The following is a 20335-nucleotide window of genomic DNA, read 5'->3' as shown; positions in this document are numbered from 1 at the left end:
GAACTTAAGAAAAAAATAGTGTTGTTTGCATTGTTATTTGTGTATGTTATTTGCTTTTTTTTTTTTTTTGGCAGATGAAGGCACAACCTTCAGAGGGTTCTGTATGTGTTTTTTCCCCCTACGAGCAAAAAAGATTCTGTGTGTAATGGTTATTTTTGCAATATTGGACCCCTTTGGCCCCTTATTTTTTGGAGGATTTACACTGTGAATCACAGGTTACTGCTTAGTTCCTTCACATGAATAATCTTGAGATTCTAACTATTCCTAATTTTTTAATGGGGGAAATTTGTCTACTTGCTGCCAAATTACGTCTTTTCTTCCTGCCATCTTAGCAACACTAGAGTTACAGTAGAAGTTCATTCATTTGATGAGCTCTGTTCATAGCTCCATGGTCCTTCTCCAAGTCCTATGAAAGCACTGCTTATGTAGCTTAGACTTGTGAGGTTTTTAGGACATTTATACTAATGGTTATTTACTCTCTGCTGGTAAGTTTAACTGCGCCATTTTGGAACTGGGAATTGCTGTATCTTGGAGCTTAGATGAATACAACCAAAGCCCAGCTTTGAAGGTAACACCATAGATTTTCATGATAAAAGGATGAACCTCCTTCTTTCTTGAAGGTACCAGACCGAGAGTAGGACGCCGTCACAGTATGGAAAACATGGAACTTATGAAGTTAACACCGGAAAAGGTTGGCACTTTTCTTTTTTCTGTTCCTCCAGTAAGATTGCAATGAAACGTTTCCCAGGGTTTTACTGTAAGTTATGAATTTGCTATTATGACTTGTGTTAAAATGACATGATAGGCTCTGGGACAAAACAGTCAGAAGTTTTGTATTTAACTGCTTTGAAAGAAGGCAGCAGAACTTTGATGAGTCATTTGCATCCCCTTTAATTTAGCTGATCTTAAGAATTAGGTAAAAGTAGGTCTAACAATTAGACACGACAGATAATACTGCTGCCAGCTAGGTAACAGTCAGCATCTTACATATATAACGATTTGTGGAAAGCTTGCTTTAATCCCTTCAGGAAGAAGAAAGAATAGGGTCCTGCAGTGTACAACAGAGGAATTCTTTTCATCTCCTTTTTAAAAGTGGCTTGAGGTTTGCAGCATAAAAGTGATTCACGGTTAAACGTTGTAAGCTTTAGCTTAGAGAGCTGCTTTGAACAATTTTTCTTTGGCTGCAGTCATTTTGCAGGCACTTAACCTACAGGTGTTTTTCCACTTTGGGATTTCAACCCACCTGGCAAGCCATTGTTTCAACACCCATCTTGAATAAAGACACTATTTCAGAAATACTGAACCTGAGTCACAGATAGGGAAAGTGACTTCCCCCAAGTCACAGAAATCTCTTGGGGCTGGGAGTTCCTGATCCCAGCCCTTGTGTGAATCTTGAGAGAGAGAGACCTCATTTAAATTCCGTCTGCCTTTAAAAGGTAAGCTGGCCGTTTATGTAGATGACTCTACTGACAGACTGAAATTGCTATTATTTCTGCCTCCATATTGGGATATCCAATTCCCATCTCTTCAAATGATACAAAGCCTGCCATCATGTTTATCACATAGTAAATTAAATCTTCTCCAAGCTTACATCATGACAGTTGGTACAACTGAAGTTCGTGCTAATGCGCAGAGCCTCTTTGGGCACTGACTTAAAATGAGTCTGGGTTTTATTCCAGACTTGTTTCTCTACAGGCACCCTCTAAGCTTTTGCTTATTACCAGCTGTATTTTCTTACTCTCTAAATCTCTTTATCTGTGATGTCTTTCAAAATATTGTGTGTGAGACAGTTCATGCCTTAAATATACTAAAACATTTCACATGGATTTTATAATAAAGTATTAACCTAGTATCGCAGCTTAGCTTTTAGTAAAGGGCTTTTTTCAAGATCCTCTTGTGGCAGAATCTGGACACTCATTCCATGAATGTTTTTGTTATAAACAGAACGTATGGCTCTAGCATTCTGGTTTGATTGTACAGTACAGTCTTCTCAGGGCTGGAATCTGTGTGTTGAGCTTAAGCCTTTAAAGGTAATTCCATTCAGGTTGGCAGTGTTGCTGATCGATTTGTGCTTATGGTCACAATTTCTGATGATGAATCAAGGAAAAAAATGTTTTTCATGCAGTTATTATAGAAGATTGTCATTTGTTACTATCTGTTTTGTGGATAATTGTATTTATTTTAGAAGAGAAATTATGCGAAATCTGTCAGGTTGATAAAGTCAGAGTGTGCTGGCATTCTTCCCACTCTTCCTTTTCAAACTTTATAGGAATTCTGTGTATATAAAGGACGCCGTAGAAGCCTGGTTGAGTATCTGCTGAGTGTGAGCGTTGGCTCTGCTCTCCCTCTTTAAACCCATGGATTTTTTTCAAGTGTCAGAATGTCACAGGGGAACTGCCACCTGTAGCTGAATTTTAGCAGTCATATTAACTACATTTCCTACACTGCAGTCAGTAAGGAAAACTTCTCAGTGTTTGATTAAATATACCATTTTACCCCATTTTAATCAAACAATCATCCCACTGTGGTTCAGTTAAGAGACTGATCAGTAACAAGAGTACTAACCTGCTTCAGGTAAATAAGATCTCAATAATCATATGTCACATGATACAACCAAAAGCTAAGTTTTCACCAGCCAGTGGCTGGATAAACTAAATAATGTCAAGCTGCTTCGCTTTGGGAAGGAAAAGAAGCAACTATGACAGGCATCAGTGTAATGTAATTAAACAGGTTAATTTCATGACTCTCGTTTTCTTAGGTTCAGAACTGGAACAGTGAGATTCTTGCTAAACAGAAACCACTGGTTGCCAAACCTTCAGCAAAGCTGCATTTTGTAAATCGACTAAAAGGCAAAAAGTACAAAACCAGCACTACTTCCAAAGTTTTGCAGGATGCCAGTAATTCTATTGATCATCGACTTCCAAACTCTCAAAGGGTAGGTTTGGAGATGATAGTCTTCTTAAATCTCTGTTTGATGAGAATTACGGAAAACACATTCCTGCAGGTACCCATTTTAGTTTTACTTGTTTACTTAATTTAAACAATGTCACTCTGTGAATCGATGTAGAATCTGCTATTTTTACAGATGTCTCATGGATGATGATAGCTTTAAGCTTTTCCTACTATTAGTGTTTTCTTTTTCCTGGTGGATTTTCTGAAGTTTTAGATCAGCTGGCACATGTATTTCTAGAATCTCTCTCAGACTATGTTTCTGCAAACTCACCAAAATCTAATTTTTGACTCCTACTCCTGTGAAGCTTGGCTGAAATCAGCCAGTGGAACTTTTTTGATAAATATTTTATAGGTCATTACACTCTTGACAGAAGTCAGTTAAAATTAAAAAGAACTGCCTCATTTGATCTAAATGAGAGAACCATATACCTGAGGAGCAACTGAAACTGTTCATTACTGTTCTTTTATTTTCTCCTTGATGGGCACTTGGGTTTTGGGGCATTAATAGCTAAGGAGAAAACTCCTGTTTTAATGATCAGAGTACCAGTTCTCTCTGTTTCAGAGAATGAAATGTTTCTATTACATTTCACCTTTCAAAAATGTTTGCCATATTATTAGCATTTCCTATTACTTTAGGACAAACCTCCATCTATAAAAAATGGATGGCTAAAAACTAGTGTTTAAGGGCTCTCTGATACTCAAATATAAAACAGATTGCTGGAATGAAACTACCATGCGGCTGTGCTGGTTTTAGGTGCTTTTGAGTTCAAAATACCCATAACTTTTCTGTCCTCTTCAGAAAAACAGTCGAGAGACAATGGCAGATGAAGGGTTCTTTGACCTGCTGAGTCGATTCCAGAGTAACAGGATGGATGATCAGAGATGCTTCTTCCAGGAGAATAGATTCTCAGCTGCTTCAGTAGCCACATCCTCTACTCCACCTAAAACAATGAGAAAATGTAATTTTTTTTTGTTAACATCTGTATCTGACTTTAGTTCCTGGAAAATACTATTTTAAAATGTACTTGCATGCAAGAACTACTATGGTAGGGAATGTATTTCTAGGCTAATTTGTTTTTCTTCCTCCTCTCCCAGCCTTTTCTACTTCTGTAGTCTCACCCCACACTGATGAATTTCTAGATCTGCTTGCTAGCTCACAGAGCCGTCGTCTAGATGACCAGCGCGCGAGCTTTAGTAACCTGCCTGGACTTCGTCTGAATCAGCGGAACAGTCAGTCAGTCCTGGGTCGCTTAATGACAAGCAACAACAGAGAACTGGACGATGACTTCTTTGATATACTGATAAAATGCCAGGTAAGTTTAAAAAAAATCCTGAAGATTCTGAGTCTTTGGGGATTTGATTTATGTATCCTGCTGTTTAGTTTCTTCAAGTAAACTCCTATGCTGTCATGTGTTTTAAGATATAAATCGGTTTGCAGGATAGGGACATAAAGGAAGATCCAGAAATGATTCTTTTTAATAATTTTTTTCCAAATTATCTAGTCTTTAGCAAGTCTAAATTTCAGCCTGTATACCATGTTAACCATTTAAAATAATAAATGAACTGGATGGATGCTGAAAAGATGAAAACAAGTGAGGTTACTGAAAGGCACAGGTAAAATAATTTTTTTTTTTTTTTAAAGGCATTTAGATTTAACTTGTTAGGATTCTTAGTGTATCAGTAGCTCATCAAATGAAAGAATTCACTATTAAATTTTTAGTTTTGATAATGATTATCATTCCTGGTATGGCACACTGAAATAATAGTTCATAGTAATACACAAGTGATGTGTCTGATTACCAATTAGAATACGTTATAACCAAAGAGAACTAGAGACTTGGCATTTTACCTGCTGGGTTGGTAAGGATCTCAAAGTACAAAATTCAGATACTAAGTTTTCCAAAGGTAGGTAGGTTACTTTGGGTGGGAAGCAGAACCCAACACTGATTTTACAGTGATGCCATTCATCAATCTGATGAAACAGCAATTTGTCTGTTTACTGCTCTCAGGCAAAGAATCTCTAGACTAATATTTTCAGTCTCTTCCCATTCACTATCTACAGCAGACATGTAATGTCTGACAGTGCTTATTGAGATAGGAATAGAAAAATTTAACCCCCTATCATCCATTACTGATGTTACTACTTTAAACAGTAGCAAGAAAGTGTTGCCGACTTCTGTGTCGGTGTGGTGGAAAATACTGTGTCTCAAAGGTGACTCTGTTCAAGTCCCTCACTTCTTTGCAGTGAACACTGCAAACCCACGTTTGAGGTGACACTGTACCTCTCCAGCTGGCGAGGCATCAGCCTCTTAGTGCCAGAACATACTCGTTCCCAGCTGAAGTGAAGGAGGGACGGTAGATGGTTGCAGTCCACAGCCAAAGCTAGTCTGACAGCCTGCTGTTTGTAACATCTCACCATGAGGGGGCTGCTGCGTAAAATGAGCACAGAAGCTGTCTCAGACACATTATACAAAGTGGTCTGTAACACTGTGATTAAAATGTACCATAATCATCTGAGGAAAAAACTCTCAGTATTGTGTTTCCAAATCTGACAGCAGCATAGCTGTTTTTACTCCCTGAATAATGAAAGAAAAATAGCTGAGAAAGCCCTATTTCTGTAATTTGGAGGACAGCTTCTAAGAAAAGAGTAAGAATCCTAACCTAAAGAAAGAACAGGGCTGATACATCAGAGGACAACCGTATTTTCTGTACTATCAGACTAGAAACACAAAGTAGCAATGCTAAAATTCTTCTGGACAAAGAACACTTAAATGTTGCTCCACACTATTAATGATCACTACGCTAGGAGAGTATTTTCACACACCCCTGATAGGTGCGTTTTGATGAACCATTTCAGCTACACGTGCACCTTTAATCTAGTAATTTTATTTAAGAAGTACGATTTCCCTGCATGGTCAGCTACTTGAAACAAAGCTTACAAATTAAACGCTTATAATTTGTTTTATATCTGAAAACAAGAACTTTCAGTAATTTCTCACTTATATTATTCTCTTATTTTATATGTTCACTTATATATCATGTAAATATGCAATGCTATTGCTTGGTCTCCCTGTAGGGTTCCAGACTGGATGATCAAAGATGTGCTCCCCCATCATCTGCAAAAGGACCAACTGTACCAGATGAGGATTTTTTCAGCCTCATTCTACGATCACAAGCTAAGAGAATGGATGAACAAAGAGTGCATTTACCCTCAACTATAAAAGGACCAAATTCTAGCTGAAGAAAGTAACAGGCTCATTCTGTACAGTAATATCTTATGTATCATTTTTGTTTGCTGGAAAAACATACAAGCCTTTTAAAAAAGAAAGCAATTAGTAATTTTTGTCTCTTTTTTAGATTTTTTTTTTTGTATAAATAGCAGCATCACACTCACTGACCTGTAGTTAAAGGTAGAGTTGCCAATCCCTGTTTGTAGTTGGCAGCTACTTTTAGCAGTGTCTGTTGGAATTACTGACTACTGTATCTCCCTCTTAACTGCCTGTAGTCTTTTAACATTAATATGAATTTTCTTCTCCATCAAGGTACTCCTGTTGCAGATGTGTGGACTCTACTGGTATCTCCGTCTAGTGTAAGACCTAAGTTTGTATATTCTTTTTAAGGAAAACTTGATTTTTTTCCCCCTAATTTGTACTTCCCTGGAAAAAGGTCCTGTTTTCTTTTGTACTTTTTTAAAAATAAATATAATTGAGAAATAAATAGCCTCAGTACTTACTCAGTCTGTCTTTGTTTCTTCCAAACTGTGTTCCTGCAATCAATTTTTATTAAAAAGAAAAAGAAAAAAGAAAAAAAATCACTTTTCAATAAGCTAGTTCTAATTCTGTGTAATTCAAAAATATTCTTTTAAAAGCATGCTTGGCTTATTTTGGTAATACTTAAGTATAAAAGTATGATGAATGATACAGGAAACAATCAGAATAATTTTTTAAGATGATGTACTGGTTTGTTAGTAACAGGCGGCAATGCTGTCTACAGCTTGCAGTACATTTCCACCAGCAATAGCATTCCATTCACTGGGAAACTACCGGGTTACTAGGAGTTTAGCACGGACTGCCATGGACATCAGGTAATTCCTGCAGCCGGAGAAGTTCAAGTGTTTGTTACAAACAACAACTGTATCTATGCTGCCTATTACCTGACCCCAGCTACCTCTCCTTCTGTTGATAAGGCGATGTGCTATGCTGGGGTATTTTGGGGGAAAAACAGCTGTAACTTTCAGTATTCCCCTGGATGGATACCTGTCCTGATGTAGTCCTTAGCCCTGAGGTGTGTACATTGTTTAAAATATGGGTATCTTGAGTTAAAAGTCACTGACGGTAACAGTAAAGGTGGAAAAATGTTCACTTCAGGTATTTATAAATGAAGTGATCTCCATTTTTAATTGAGCCCCCCCCACCTCTGAAAAGAATCTAGAGTTTAGCTTCAAAATAAAACAAACAGCTTTGCAATAATAGTTAAACAGACAGAGGCTCTACCTAATTCAAGCTATTTTGCAGTTACTGAAAATTCTACAGCTTTTTTTTTTAAGCACTGAAAATTGGCTTGAACTGAAAGTAAAACTGTCCTTCTTGTGCTTACGGAGAAATGCCAGAATGTTCTTCCAAAACCATGGGTTGCCATCACTGTATCAGGCTGATCTTTAATACCTTTTCTGGAAAGTTTGCTATTCTCTACCCAGCTTTGAATTGCCCTGAGAAAACTGGTAAAACATCAGTTTCTTAGAAGATAATCATTAAGATCTCTCAGAACTGAGCTGACAAGAAGCAACTCTACCTACTTAAAACTGATTTTAAAGAATATAAAACACAGTCCAGAGACTTCTATATGAGCTGTCTATATGACTATATAATTAGTCTGACTCTGTTACAGCACTATTACGTGGACAGCAACTTTGAGCTGTTTTACAATTATCTGAGTAGGCTAATGTTTGCTAGATCATAGACTATTAATGCTTCCCCGCCACAAAATGTCTAGTTTTACTTGACACATATTACACAGATTTGATTTAGGATGAGCACAAGCCTGTTTATAATTAATGTTATATTATATAACCACTTAAGGTTATAGTATCTTACTTAATAAGTTTATTTTAAGTTCTAAGAACAGTAAAGCAATCATGTATACTCAGTCTCAGTTTAAAACCCTACAGCTATTCTTGCTAATGCTCTGACCGAAGATGAGTTCTCATCAGCTTACTGATGTTCTATTTTCTACATTTGAGAACTAGAGTAGAATAAAGCAAGCATGTGACAAATAAATAAAGCTTAGCCAAAACTTACAGTAGAGCTTGGAGATTCCTCAGTCTCCTTCCTTTGACTCACAAGACCTGTTCTCTTTCTTGTCTTCAGGTGCTCCCACTGCAGAACTTTCCCCTTCTAGGTTTTTATTAGGATTGCAATTTTCTCCAGCCTCTCGGTCTGCTTTGCCTGTCTGCTGTTTCTGCTGCTCAAGTGCATGCTCTTCAGTAAGGCATTCAGCTGTGATAGTTGCTAGTCTACAAACTTCAGACTCAGTGCGCAATCTATTCTGTAAAAATTAATAATAAGCTATTAATCAAGCAATCTGAAGTGATGGTATCCAGTGCTTCAGGTATATCTCAGCTCAAGGGGCAAAACTCCCAAAGATTTCCTAACTAACTTTAAAGGATAATTGGCAGCTTTTTTTCCTGGGGATACTGTACATGGGAAATAAACACAATCTAGAATATAGGTCTGTTTTTAGTATAAACATATTCTGTAGTTTACAGAAAACTCAGTACTGATTTTTTTTTTTTCTTCTGTGGGTAAGCTTTACTCTCAGGCTGATAGGAGTATCAAACGCTCAAAACAGAAGTTATTTAAATCCTTTACTATAAAGTGCTCTAATTAAAAATGGTAGTTTCCTGCCACCGTTAATCATTACCCAGTATTCTTCCAGAAGAAAATATGCCTGAAACAATTCTATATAGGACTGTTCTATAGGGCAACAGGTACTTCCTTAACTCCTCTCCCCAAGATTTGGATTAAGCTTGTTGTTTAAACATGTTCTAGCAGATGATGCTTAAGTCTAGTAAATTTAATCCAAGCTCAAAGACCCCCTAGACAAACATACACTGGGTTCTGGTTTGTAAGACTCTTCTACTTGCATATCTGGCTCAGTGCTTGCATGGAAAACGTCAGGGCTTCTGCTGCCGTTTCCAGGTCTGATATAGGCATCTCCTCTGTCATAGGGTCCTCTATTTACATGAGGAATCTTCCATAAAGGATAGTCATCTGAATCATGCGCATCATATTGCCTAAAGTCTAGTTTCTCCTGTTGTCTGTCAGATGGAGGAAGCATTTCCTTCTGAGAGGATGTTAAGTATCTTAACCTAGACACTGATGATCCTGCACCATAGCAGAAACCCTGGGAGAGAGAGAAAAAAAAAAGAAGAAAGACTCGAACATTTGCAGCCTACAGTTTTCACGCTAAGTTCAAAGTCACATTGCCAAAAAACAATGAAGGAAAAGCTCAGATGATCAGAGTGGTTACAATAAAATTCAAGCTGTGTGCAGCTTGACCACACTGGCAGGCAGCAGCTGCCAGATTGTACTGTCTTTGGTGCTACCAGTAAGAAAGATGCTGAGGGCCCTAACTCAATGCTTACATACATAAAACTCAAACTACATGCATCATTGTGTAACTCCAACTATGCAAGAGGTGGAAAGTGAGTTAGAAATAAACTGTCTTGGAATCTAGGATCTTAAGCTATCTTAATATTTTATTCCACATGGGAAATGTGGAATAAAACGTGGAAGAGAGATGCAGTTTATATTTAAACAACTTGCCTATTTTTAATAACAAAATCAACCGTAATATAAAAATATTGTCAAGAAAAGAAATACCTTGAACCCAGTATATTAGAACTTCATCTGTTCTAACACATCTGTTCAGCAGTACAAATAAGTACTATATGTAATACTTAAACATAAATACATTTAATTTAAAATATAATTACTAGTAAAACCGATGTTTTAAATATAAGAAATGCATACAAACCAGAACACCTAGAGCCATCGTGATTAGAACTGGAATCTGCAGGAGCAATGGTATCTCCTTCATGAGTGCTTTGATGAACTCACCCATACCTTGTCCTACATGCTTCAAAGGCTCAGTTACAAAGTTAGTGAAAGTAATAGCCAATGCCTAGAAAAATATAAACAGGAAAATAGTCTTGTCACTGATTAAATAGAAACATGAACAATCACCTCATGATATCTGGTGTATACCTTTGTTGGTGGAACCAGCAAAATAGGATTTACTAGTAGAGTTTCATAGTACTTCTGACAGGGATCATCCTGAAACGTCCACTTACTTCTGAGCCATTCTACAGTCAAAGCAAAGACATGTTTTTACTACTTTTCATATTTTACAATACAGTAGCAAGATAGAAAGTAGCATTTCGATTACAGATGAACAAAACTCTTCTAGATATGGTCTGAAGCTCAGATTTATTTCTAAAAATCTCAAATTAGGATGACAGTGTAGTTTATCCAGTCATGGGGAAGCAGGAAGGAGAGGGAAGGCAGAAAGAAAAGGGAAGGAACGGAGTTTTTTCCTGCACGTTCAGTCAAAAAAGATCTCTTCAATAGCTGAACATAGTTCCTAGAAGCCTCAGAAGAAAAACAAGCCCAGCCTATAGAAATATTATCATTCAAGACATTTTTCCCACAGTCACTGAAACAGAATTGTCAGTGTTATTACTCATCTCTCAGGCTGCAAGCTTTTCAAGTACGCTTAAAAAAAACCCACATGTATTTGGCAGAGTATTTTAGTTACAAGCAAAAAGTCTTTGTCCTTGATGGGACTTTAAGTTACGAACAAATAATTTATGACTTAAGTATTTCTGCGGTTTGATTTTTGTGGAGTCAAACTTGAAATTTGACAAAATACAGCAATCATAACCAATAAATTCCAGTGGAAAGACCGCAACAGGCACTCATTAAGAGTTGCCACCATTAATCTTCCTGATATGGCACTCAACGGACTAATAAAAAAATATTCAACCATCTCCATAAAATAATAGAACTAGATGAATAGTTACTGATCAGGTTTCTGAAGCCTACTGTATTCACATGCTTGGCAGATAAGGAAATCTTTTTCTGGAATTCTGCCCTCCTCTCTTTAATAAACTGTGCACTGAATGGTACTGAAGGGGAGTAGGGGGAAAACTCATGGGATGAGAAAAGACAGTACGTTAGGTATTAAGGACGAGAAGTAACCCCATGACATGCTCTAAAGAACACTTTGGTGGATCAGCTCTCCTTCAAAGGCCTAAAAAGCAAAGCCTTGTGGAATGGAAAGACAATTTAACCACATAATCATATATTGCTGAAGGTGGTTCGATGCACTTACTATTTATGAAGAAATTACTTATGGAAAGTTACTGCTGGCTTGGCAACATAGGAATGTTTTGTGGTCTTAAAAACTATTACAAAATAATGAAACAAGTATTTACCAATGAGACTTCCACTCCAGTCTACCTTCTCAGCACAGATGTTATCAAACTGCCCCATTTTGGCAATTTCTGCTTGATGTTGTGCAAAGGCCAGCTGCAGAAGAATCAGAATTACTTGTAACAAATAAAGATAGAGCTGCCATCATCTGTAAGACTTGCTAAGATTTATTACAAATCTGAAAAAGCGGATCTCCACAAGCCAAATACAGTATGAAGTTTCTGACTGGGAGGAAAGCAGTTTTCTTCAAAAGGCACCAACTGCTTCCATCATAAAAATGTTCCTGCCATCAGCCACACGTCTCTTGGGACAGCGCGGGCAGCTAGTGTCCGACACGGCTTGACAGCCCAAGGTCAGAGCCAGAGCAGGCTCCATGCTCAGATCCTTCCCCACTCACTTCCTTCCCCTCCATTCCCAGGGCACAGGCTGAACCTGACCTAACACTATTCACTCTTGGCAGGTTTGGTGTAATTACCCAGGAATATCTGTTAAAAAAAAAAAAAAAAAAAAAGTTTGCTACTTAAACTATTAAACAGAGTTAATTCCTAGGAATTTTGTGGGACCAGATAAAAATATCGAGATGGCTATCCCTTTGATTTATTCTCCAAATGGTGTTTGAATTACCTAAACACACAACTTGGATATCAAAGATAGAAATTTAGGGCAAAAGCAACTTCGTATCAAGTTTCCTTAAAATATGTTTGGATTGGATGGGGGGAGTGAGAAAAGACACACTGCTAGTATGAAATTACTAATTAAAACACTGGGACATTTCTTTCTCTTTTTTTAAAATAATTCCTATTAACACAAACACTTGTACTCATCACAATTTTGCCTTACAACTGATGATTAAAAAAAAAATTTAAGTCAAATCTTCAGTTCTTTAACGACTCGCACTAAGTCGTTCCCACGGCAGTCCACTCACGTTCAAGGGCCATCCTAATCTCTGGCACTCCACTACTCCTGGTCTGCCATAACAAATCAAGTATTGCAGCGTTCTGAAGAACTGCAATTAAGTTCTGATGACAAGATGTGAGGACCCAGATTTTGTGTCTGGGCTATGACCTAAAGGGATAAATTCCTCCTCATTAAAACCAATACCATTCTACAGTCAGTTACTTTATGACCATTAATGAAGCATTTATCTCTGGTATATCACCCATTAAATACACTTTCAGCTAGTGAATCTTTGAAGAAACAAACAACAAAAAAAACAGGAAAGTCTTCTGGACAAAAGTACTAACAACCTGCTTTAGACAGAGTTTGTTTCTGCAATGAAGTTGCAGTTCTACTGCTTTGACTTTTGTGCATCTCTGCAGCAGGGCAGAAGTTGGCAGGGTTTCTTTTGTTGTTTTTTAAACCTAATAAACCTGTCAACATGCAAAACAAAATTTTCATCCCTTTATTTACTTTGCAATTAATTATTGTTTTACATAAACTAAACAAGCAAAAAAACCCCCAAGTCTCTGATAACTGTAAAAACGTTAAGCCTAAAACTAGTTAGGATTTCTGAACAACTTACCTTATACAAGTAAAGCCAGTTCCATGCAAAACTGATCAGAAAACTGATTAATAAAACACGTTTTAGCTGAGTAAACCAATGAATACGTGTCCAGAGCTCTGTAGCTATGATAATTACAATGCACACTAAGCATAAGAGGATCTGAAAAACAAAGCAGGAAAAAAAAATTATGATCCAGATTTGGAATTTTCCAGGCTTACTGCTCGTACACATGAAGGAATTTCCAGTTTTTGTTTTTGCTAGCTTCATTTACATTAAACACGTGAGAGACGTTTTCCTTTTTTTAATAGCATATCTGCTACAGTATAAAAAAAGCAGAAAAGTTTTACAGTATTATCAGTGGTCATTCCTATCACGACCTTATGTTACAAATGCTCACTTACTATGATATTTAGTTATTTCTTTCATATGATATTTGTCACATTACCTATCAAATGTAAAAATCACAGAATTTAAATCATTCTGTGCTGCAGAAGCAGAATACTTAGTATAAAGTAGGGAATCACTGCTGCCAGTGCCTGCAGTTTGGTTAAGAAACAAAATTATAGTTTAAGTAACAGTAGCAAGATCCTAAAGAAGCACTTTACAGTCTTTTTCTGTGTACAGGTCCTTCCTAAGGCCAAAGTTAAGCTACTGATAATAGGTTTGCTTTGTTTTTTTTGTGGGTTTTTTTTTCTTGGGGGGGGAGGGCTTCCACAGACCCCTAGAAACTACACAGGCTACTTGCAAGATCCTTTTAGCTAAAATATATAAGCATATTCTGAATTTTCAAGACTTATTTGCAGAGTTTCAGCATACTATAGATCCTCAGTTTAGCACTATTCAAAATCTTTGTAATTCTGTTTTAGAGAAGCATGACTTTTACTAACATGATCATGCTCTCTTTCCTCTTTCAAGCATTACACAAAACTTTTCAACATAATGCATGAACAGACCTAACGTATACAATCTAAGGCCTCAAATATATACTTGTCTCAGTATAAATACATGCCAGCTCCTGCTAAAATCGATGGCTCCAGCATCTATCTGAACAAGAGACAAGTCTGGAAAATTAACAGTTGTACTGTTAAGTGATCAGAAAATACAGTCTAAGTCTAATCGATCACAAAACATACAAAAAGGAAGAAAAATGAAACAAAACAAAAGAACAGAAAGCATACCAGATACTCACAGAAAAGCAAAGCTACAATAAGAAAAGACCACCACAGGAAGAAACAAGTTTAATTTTTACTTTAAGTGAATATAGCACCTTTACCTTCAGGGATCAAGAAACACCACGAGTGACTCCCTGTAAGTATGATGGAAAGAACTGCTTTATACATGCAGTTAACATGGTAACACCTACTGTCTAGGCTTGCACAAAGAAACTGGAGAAAACAGTAATCTAAAAAAAATCACCTCTCTCCTTTTCTTACCATAAGCATATTATATGGATCAATTCCAAAAGTGTCTTCAAATCTCCAGTGCCAAGCTTTATAATCATGGTGCTTAAAATTGATCAAAATATCACTAAGTGCATCATCTACAGCACCCGACTGCCAAGTCTCCTCATTGAGAAACCTGAGGATCTCCAAATATCTTTGTTTTGTAAGGATGATCTCAGCATCATAGTGCACACTATCTGTGTTTTCCTCGGGCTGAATAAAAGCAAAACAAAACAGTGGTTAAAAGCTGCCTATTTGGAAATAGATGCATGTAAGAAATTCTGTATCTCCAGCCAAAAGCCTAATTATATACCCTCATCATATACCAGCATCTTTTTGTGACAGACTGCAGGACGAAGGCCATGGTAAGGGAAGTGCACTACAGCTCATCTTTTCTGAACAGAAAAAAAATTTCCAAAGACATTATAATGAAGTAAGTAATGAGGTGATTCTTTTATGCAAACTGCAGTAAGCTACTATACCTGGAACAAGTGACAGGTTTAAAACAAAAAATCTGGCTCTTACAAATTTAATAACCATTAACATGAGCTGAAGAGAGTATTACTATAGCTGCATCCCATCAACAGGTATTTAAACAAATATTCTGAACTCCAACAGTCGTCTTTTGGATGCTTTACAGAGCAGGTGGCAACTGTGCCTCTGAACAAATTCTAGCAACTCTTTAATAGTAAAACTGGATGTGCATGCTTCTATCATTTTTTCTTTACAATTCAATTTTCTTCCTTTTAATTTAAATTTAAAGTGAGCCAGAATAATTAATCAATACTTCATAACAGTGAAAAATACATAAAGCAGTAATCTGAATTCTAATTTATTTTTAATCAGTGTTCAAATACTTACAAGACCAAGTTTTCCAGCTTCATTTAAAATCTTATTCAAGTATCGCTTAAAAATATAAAAACTACGGCTTTCATGTGACACGGTATTCTTCTTCTCACATTCTTCAACCTACAATGTAAAGACACTCTTAGTTTATTCACCTGTTGCTCAAATCAGCTTGTTTAGAAGAGAAAAAAAAACTACAACACATTTAACTAATGATTATCAGAGGTTTATTTCTGTAGTTCAGCAATTATCCTGGGACTAGCACACCAGAAAAAAAATCATGCATAGTTGCTGAAGAGTAAGTTTTCGTATTACTTTTCACAGGACTGGCCAGTATGGAAGATTTCAGATCTGTAAATAAAGTGGTCTGAGTACCAACCTCAGTAGGACTAGAAGAACTAAAGATCTGGATCTCCCTAAATTTTAAGTTTACATCTGAAAAAAAAATAATTGTAAAAAAAATACTAAGTAACTAAAATGACATTAAAGTTACATCTCACACTGGATGTCCAAAAGGCTGAGGAAAGCGGCAGTCCTGGTAGCTACATAAGCATCACTGCATCCTTCTGACCTCAAATGAAGAAGCAGTGTGGGGTCTTACAGTAGCTTCTGAGAGCTGCCCAGTGGGCTTCACTGCTACATGAAATCCTTGCACGTCACGGTCCTGCCACAAATACACTCTTGATCCTCCCAACCCACCCCTTTCAAATCTAACAGATTTAAACAATCTGAATGGAAGATCAGTTTTCTTAGCTTTTGCAGCATGCAGTAACACAAGATGTTTAAATTGCCAACACTGAACAGAAAAATGCAACTCCTACCAAATTCTGTTATACTATTACAGTGTTTTAGGAAAGAGAACTTGCCAGAGGTAACAGCAATTCAGAATTGAGTTCAAACCCCTTTCAGTGTACCCTGTAAAGTTATATAAACAGGTTCCCCTACATTATGCATGGTCCCTCATAAACTATACCAGCAATCCACCTCCTCTATACTATCCATTGCCTCTGTATCATCAGAGAGCACAAGCCATAAGAAAGGCAGGAAGATATTCTGAAGTTTCATAACAAACCTTTCGTCGCAAGGAATCTACCTCCTTGGAGCAACTTAGTAAGTTTTCAGTACTGACTGTATCCATAGTCTTATCCTCAGGATCACGATGCCTTATCTAAAATTATGCAAGAGATACGTGTTTTTATAATCAAACTGTACGTAAGAATTTGATCAATACACTCGGTTACACTTTTACAGTCAGTCACTTTAAAAGGAGCTAAAAACTGAGTGTTGGTCTTTTTTGCTAATATTCACCCTCAGATATTCCAATTGCCTCTCTGTTGTTATTTTAGGCTCCAAACTGATAATTGCTTTAAGCTCATCTAAATCTGTGCTCCCATCACACAGTGCAGTTTCACCCTTTCCTTCTCAACCCGCTCTTTCGCCCCTCGTGCGTGGCAGCAATCACATGAGCCACACAGTGCATCAGATCAGATAACCGGACTGGCTAAAAACTGACTCAGCAAGTGAACGGTCAGTTTTCAGCCAGCTGAGATGCCCCGTCCAGCTGACCGCACAGACAGACAGACGGAAAGCAAATACAACACTATGCTCTTGGTTGCCTGCCTTTTCTTTCATGTTCCCTCTCCACTCCCATGGACACAACCGCCCATTTTGTCCTCTACAAATTGTTCAGCTGCAGTTTCAGCGGTGCCTCTACACCAACAGGTATGCATACTGAGGACCCTCCAAAGGAAAGTGCAACTTCTCAGAAATCAGTGAACCCATGCTAATTTGGAGTCTTATTTTGAGGGTTAGGCTGGCCCCCACAGCCTGCCTGCCTAAAACCTCTCATTACAGAGCAGAAGAGAAATCCCAGAAAGAAGGATTAACCCAGAATAGCAGTTCTTCTCCTTTAAGATGCAACTTTATTCTCATTGAAGGCAACACTAAAACTTCTAAAATTTTGGATAAAAGCAGATCTGACAAATATATCAATAGTCTAAAAAAATTCCTCAAGGTACATATCCAGAGCTAAAAGCCCTCCCCCATTAAGTATGACTATTGGCTGACTGATTACAATTCTGATTACACTAACTATTGATAAAACATTCACATTACTTACAGACAAAACACAGAGATATAGTCAAACAGAGGAACACATAACACGCTATTACCTTGTTACCTCAAGCTACCAAAGCTTGGGTAGCAAGTTTAAAGCCTGCAAAGCTTGCTGCTAGATTTTATGGATGCTAACAAGCATCAGTGGATAGACTTGGGGCAGGAGGAGGAGGAACACAGTGGAGAAATGATGCAGTTTGCATGTTCACATTTCTTTAAGCTCCAGAAAATTAGGTTCTAAAATATGTTAAATTTATTATTCAAGACTGCAAAACCAAACTTAAGAGCTGAAAAATGCCTGTGCAGCAACAGTTTACAGTGCCATATACTGACACGCATCATGGTATAAATAATACGTATCTCATTATATTTTATATATATATATACATATATATCAGCCAGATGACAGTCTACCCCTCATACAAGACTGTCAGTTCACCTTGTTAAAACTAACTTTTCAGTATTTCATGTTCTTCTCAATGTTTGTGAATTATTGACAGTACAGCATTCAATCCCTCTTCTGAACCTCCTCTGGAAAACCCCAGTGCCTAGCACTGCCTTACCCGTACTTAGGCACAGCGCATACTTTCATAACACTCTCTCAACCACTGAATGGGGTTTGTTCCATATTACTGGGGAACTGGATAATTCAAACTGAAAGTAACCATTAATTTGAATACTCCAACTTTTATCAAGTAGGAATTTGGCTTGCAAAGCATTTAGCATGAAGTTTGACAAATTAGCAAGAGCTGTTTAACCCAGTGCTTCTGCTCAGGGAAAAAACTGTGGAGCTACAACCAGTCAATCACCACTTGTGAAAAGCTAAAAAGCACGGTTCCTGTGACTTACAAGCATGCCACAGAAACCTACCAGCAAAAAGCACAAAGCTAGTTATCTACAATAATGCAGATCACCACTAAGGCAGCTGAATTCTTTCTCTTCCAATTCTCTGCTTCATTTAATCCACGTTCATCTACATTACACCTATGTTAAGCAAAGAGGTGGTCTAACAACAGCACCCTTTACTACTCAAGTCAGCACTTTGTAAAGCATAGAGCAAGAAAGCTGTATTTTTTCTTCTGATTTTTAAGAAAAGACATGCTCTTATAAAGTTGCCTCATAATCAATAAACACAGAAGAATTATAAGATAACAAGCCCCTAATTCTACCATTTTCTAACTTCACAATTTTAAGGGTAATCTTTTAGCAGAGTTTGGCAGGGGGATTACACGGGGAAAGAAAAACATGCATGCGCTTTTTCCACCTTGTAAGGTCTTCTCATGGTTCCGGAGGCTGCATCATAATTGAGCATATCCGTGGGGTCAATCCACTCGTCATCTTGCACGTCGCCGCTTCCTATCAGCAACGCTGCCCACAGCACCACGGCAAGCAGCATCCTGTGTCGCTAAATATAACAACACGTTCACAGGCTCAACGTGGGATGAAAAGCGTGTATGAAAACTGAAGCGATCCTAAAACATGAAACAAATATTTTCCAGTGTTGTTTAAAAACCCAGCTCTCCGTAAAACAGACTAATCTTGTCTCAGTTTTTTTCCAAAGAAAATGTTGGTGAGATCATGCAATGGTTAAGCAGCATTAATGGCTGGACGGTTCTAGCTAGCTAGAATTACAAGCTGAGATACTACCCGACACGTGAGCGCAGTTCAGCATTACCGAGCGTGATAAACCAGGGCAGAATTCCTCCAGGCTTCAAGATAACGCGACGCGGTATTATTACAGCAATTCACCCGGCAACTCCTGCAAGGGATGATGAAACAGCACTGCCTTCGCTGCGGCGATCTCGGCAGGAAACGCGCGTAACCTGCGCGCCCCGGCCCGCACCGCTACCGCGCCCCCTCGGCCCGGTCTCGCCAGAGGCCCCACCGCCTCCCGCCTCCGCCAGCCGCTCCCGGGCCGGGCGGCGCCAGAGCAGCTGCGCGTCGCGGCTGTCCACGTTACTCTAAGACGACGAACAGCGCCGTTCTTGGCGCACTTCTGCCCCCGTTAAACCACGAAGCACCGCCGCAACTCGGAAAGAAACGCGGCCTTCCAGGCCTCCCCCGAGGCACCGCGCTCCCCCGCCTCGAGCCGGGCCCGGGCCGCTGCCGCGGGCTCCGAGGCGGGCAGCCATGACGCGCCTCGGCCGGGCCTCAGCCGGCGGCGGCCGCCCCGCCCCCCGCCAACGGTCGCCCGGGCACGCGCCGGCGGCGCGAGCCGCACCGCCACGCAGCCCGCGGCACCGCCCCGCTTACCCGGCCCGCGGCCGCTCCGCGCGCACCCGCCGCCGCGCAGGGAAGCCGCTCCCGCCTCACGTGGGCCGCGCCGCGGCCGCTCCCCGCCGGGACGGCACGGCACAGCACGGCGCGGGCGACCTCGGCGCCGCCCCGCGCCCCGCCCGCCGCCGCGGGCGCAGGCGGGTTGCGACGGCCGCCGCCTCGCCTCGGGGCTGCGCCCGCGTGAAGCGGCGCGGCAGGGGACAGGGCAGGGCGGGCCCGGGGCGTAACGGCTGCAGCGCCCCGCGGGGAAAGGCGGAGCGGCGGCTTCGGCGGGCGCAGGTCATCAATAAATGGAGTACGGCCAGGGCGTGCCCAGGCGTGAGACGGGTAACGGAGGAGTTCTCCCCCCCCGTTGCGGCTCCCCTTCCTGCTCCAGTACGGGGGTGAGTCTGGAAACGTCTCACCTGCAGCTGCAGCCAGGCAGCACCGGCGGAAAACTACTTCCCGTTCTGTCAATAGCGCTTTGCCGGAGGCAAAGGGGGGGAAGCCCTTGGCTACCAAAAGAGGAACTGGATCCACGGCCTGCAGGCACAAGCTGTAATAAAATGAATTAAAAAGTGTTAGTTATTAACAATAGTCTGTCAGCTGTGATCACAGACAAACAGACAACTCGAGGAACCTAATAGTCAGAAGTCACATTTTCCTGCAGAGCAGCATTAGGACCTTACCTACATGTTCAACATGGAACAACAACTCTGTGCTACTGT

The 20335-nt window shown here is 39.5% G+C and overlaps 2 protein-coding genes across 9 annotated transcripts in view; one reads left to right on the top strand and one right to left on the bottom strand.

Moving 5' to 3' along the window:
- Positions 1 to 6684, top strand: part of GPSM2 (G protein signaling modulator 2) — a 31101-nt gene extending 24417 nt beyond the window's left edge. For both annotated transcript variants that reach the window (XM_064515791.1, XM_064515792.1), the window contains 5 exons: positions 621 to 691; positions 2759 to 2935; positions 3752 to 3911; positions 4048 to 4265; positions 6029 to 6684. In XM_064515791.1, coding sequence (XP_064371861.1) covers positions 621 to 691; positions 2759 to 2935; positions 3752 to 3911; positions 4048 to 4265; positions 6029 to 6193 — 791 coding nt within the window. In that variant the 3' untranslated portion in view covers positions 6194 to 6684. The remainder of the gene's footprint in view (positions 1 to 620; positions 692 to 2758; positions 2936 to 3751; positions 3912 to 4047; positions 4266 to 6028) is intronic.
- On the bottom strand, positions 47 to 19935 carry CLCC1 (chloride channel CLIC like 1). 7 transcript variants are annotated; one of them, XM_064515794.1, is made up of 14 exons: positions 19605 to 19934; positions 19027 to 19110; positions 18616 to 18823; positions 16309 to 16404; positions 15252 to 15359; positions 14382 to 14603; positions 12967 to 13107; positions 11447 to 11540; positions 10218 to 10315; positions 9988 to 10134; positions 9061 to 9354; positions 8250 to 8496; positions 6686 to 6718; positions 47 to 3893 (listed from the first exon to the last, which is right to left on the bottom strand). In XM_064515794.1, the coding sequence occupies exons 3-12, from the start codon at positions 18745 to 18747 to the stop codon at positions 8269 to 8271; spliced, it is 1560 nt and encodes a 519-aa protein (XP_064371864.1). In that variant the 5' UTR covers positions 18748 to 18823; positions 19027 to 19110; positions 19605 to 19934; the 3' UTR covers positions 47 to 3893; positions 6686 to 6718; positions 8250 to 8268. The 7 variants fall into 7 exon arrangements, with proteins under 7 accessions (XP_064371864.1, XP_064371867.1, XP_064371865.1 ...); XM_064515797.1 differs by having other exon boundaries at positions 18616 to 18756; XM_064515795.1 differs by lacking the exon at positions 19605 to 19934 and adding an exon at positions 19312 to 19534.
- Positions 19936 to 20335: the final 400 nt, after the last annotated feature.

The sequence above is a fragment of the Dromaius novaehollandiae genome, chromosome 8, assembly GCF_036370855.1.
Source record: "Dromaius novaehollandiae isolate bDroNov1 chromosome 8, bDroNov1.hap1, whole genome shotgun sequence".
NCBI lineage: Eukaryota > Metazoa > Chordata > Aves > Casuariiformes > Dromaiidae > Dromaius > Dromaius novaehollandiae.
This window is presented reverse-complemented; position numbering and strand designations above follow the sequence as displayed.

Bases quoted from the DNA above. Each gene is read 5' to 3' on its own strand.
- CLCC1 (XM_064515800.1), bottom strand. From the start codon at position 18,747: ATGCTGCTTGCCGTGGTGCTGTGGGCAGCGTTGCTGATAGGAAGCGGC. The intron at 14,604-15,251 runs GTAAGTATTTGA...GCTTTTATTCAG, and splicing joins AAGCTGGAAAACTTGGTCTT to CCCGAGGAAAACACAGATAG. The intron at 8,497-9,060 runs GTATGTTTGTCT...TAATTTTTACAG, and splicing joins CTTACAAACCAGAACCCAGT to AATAGATTGCGCACTGAGTC.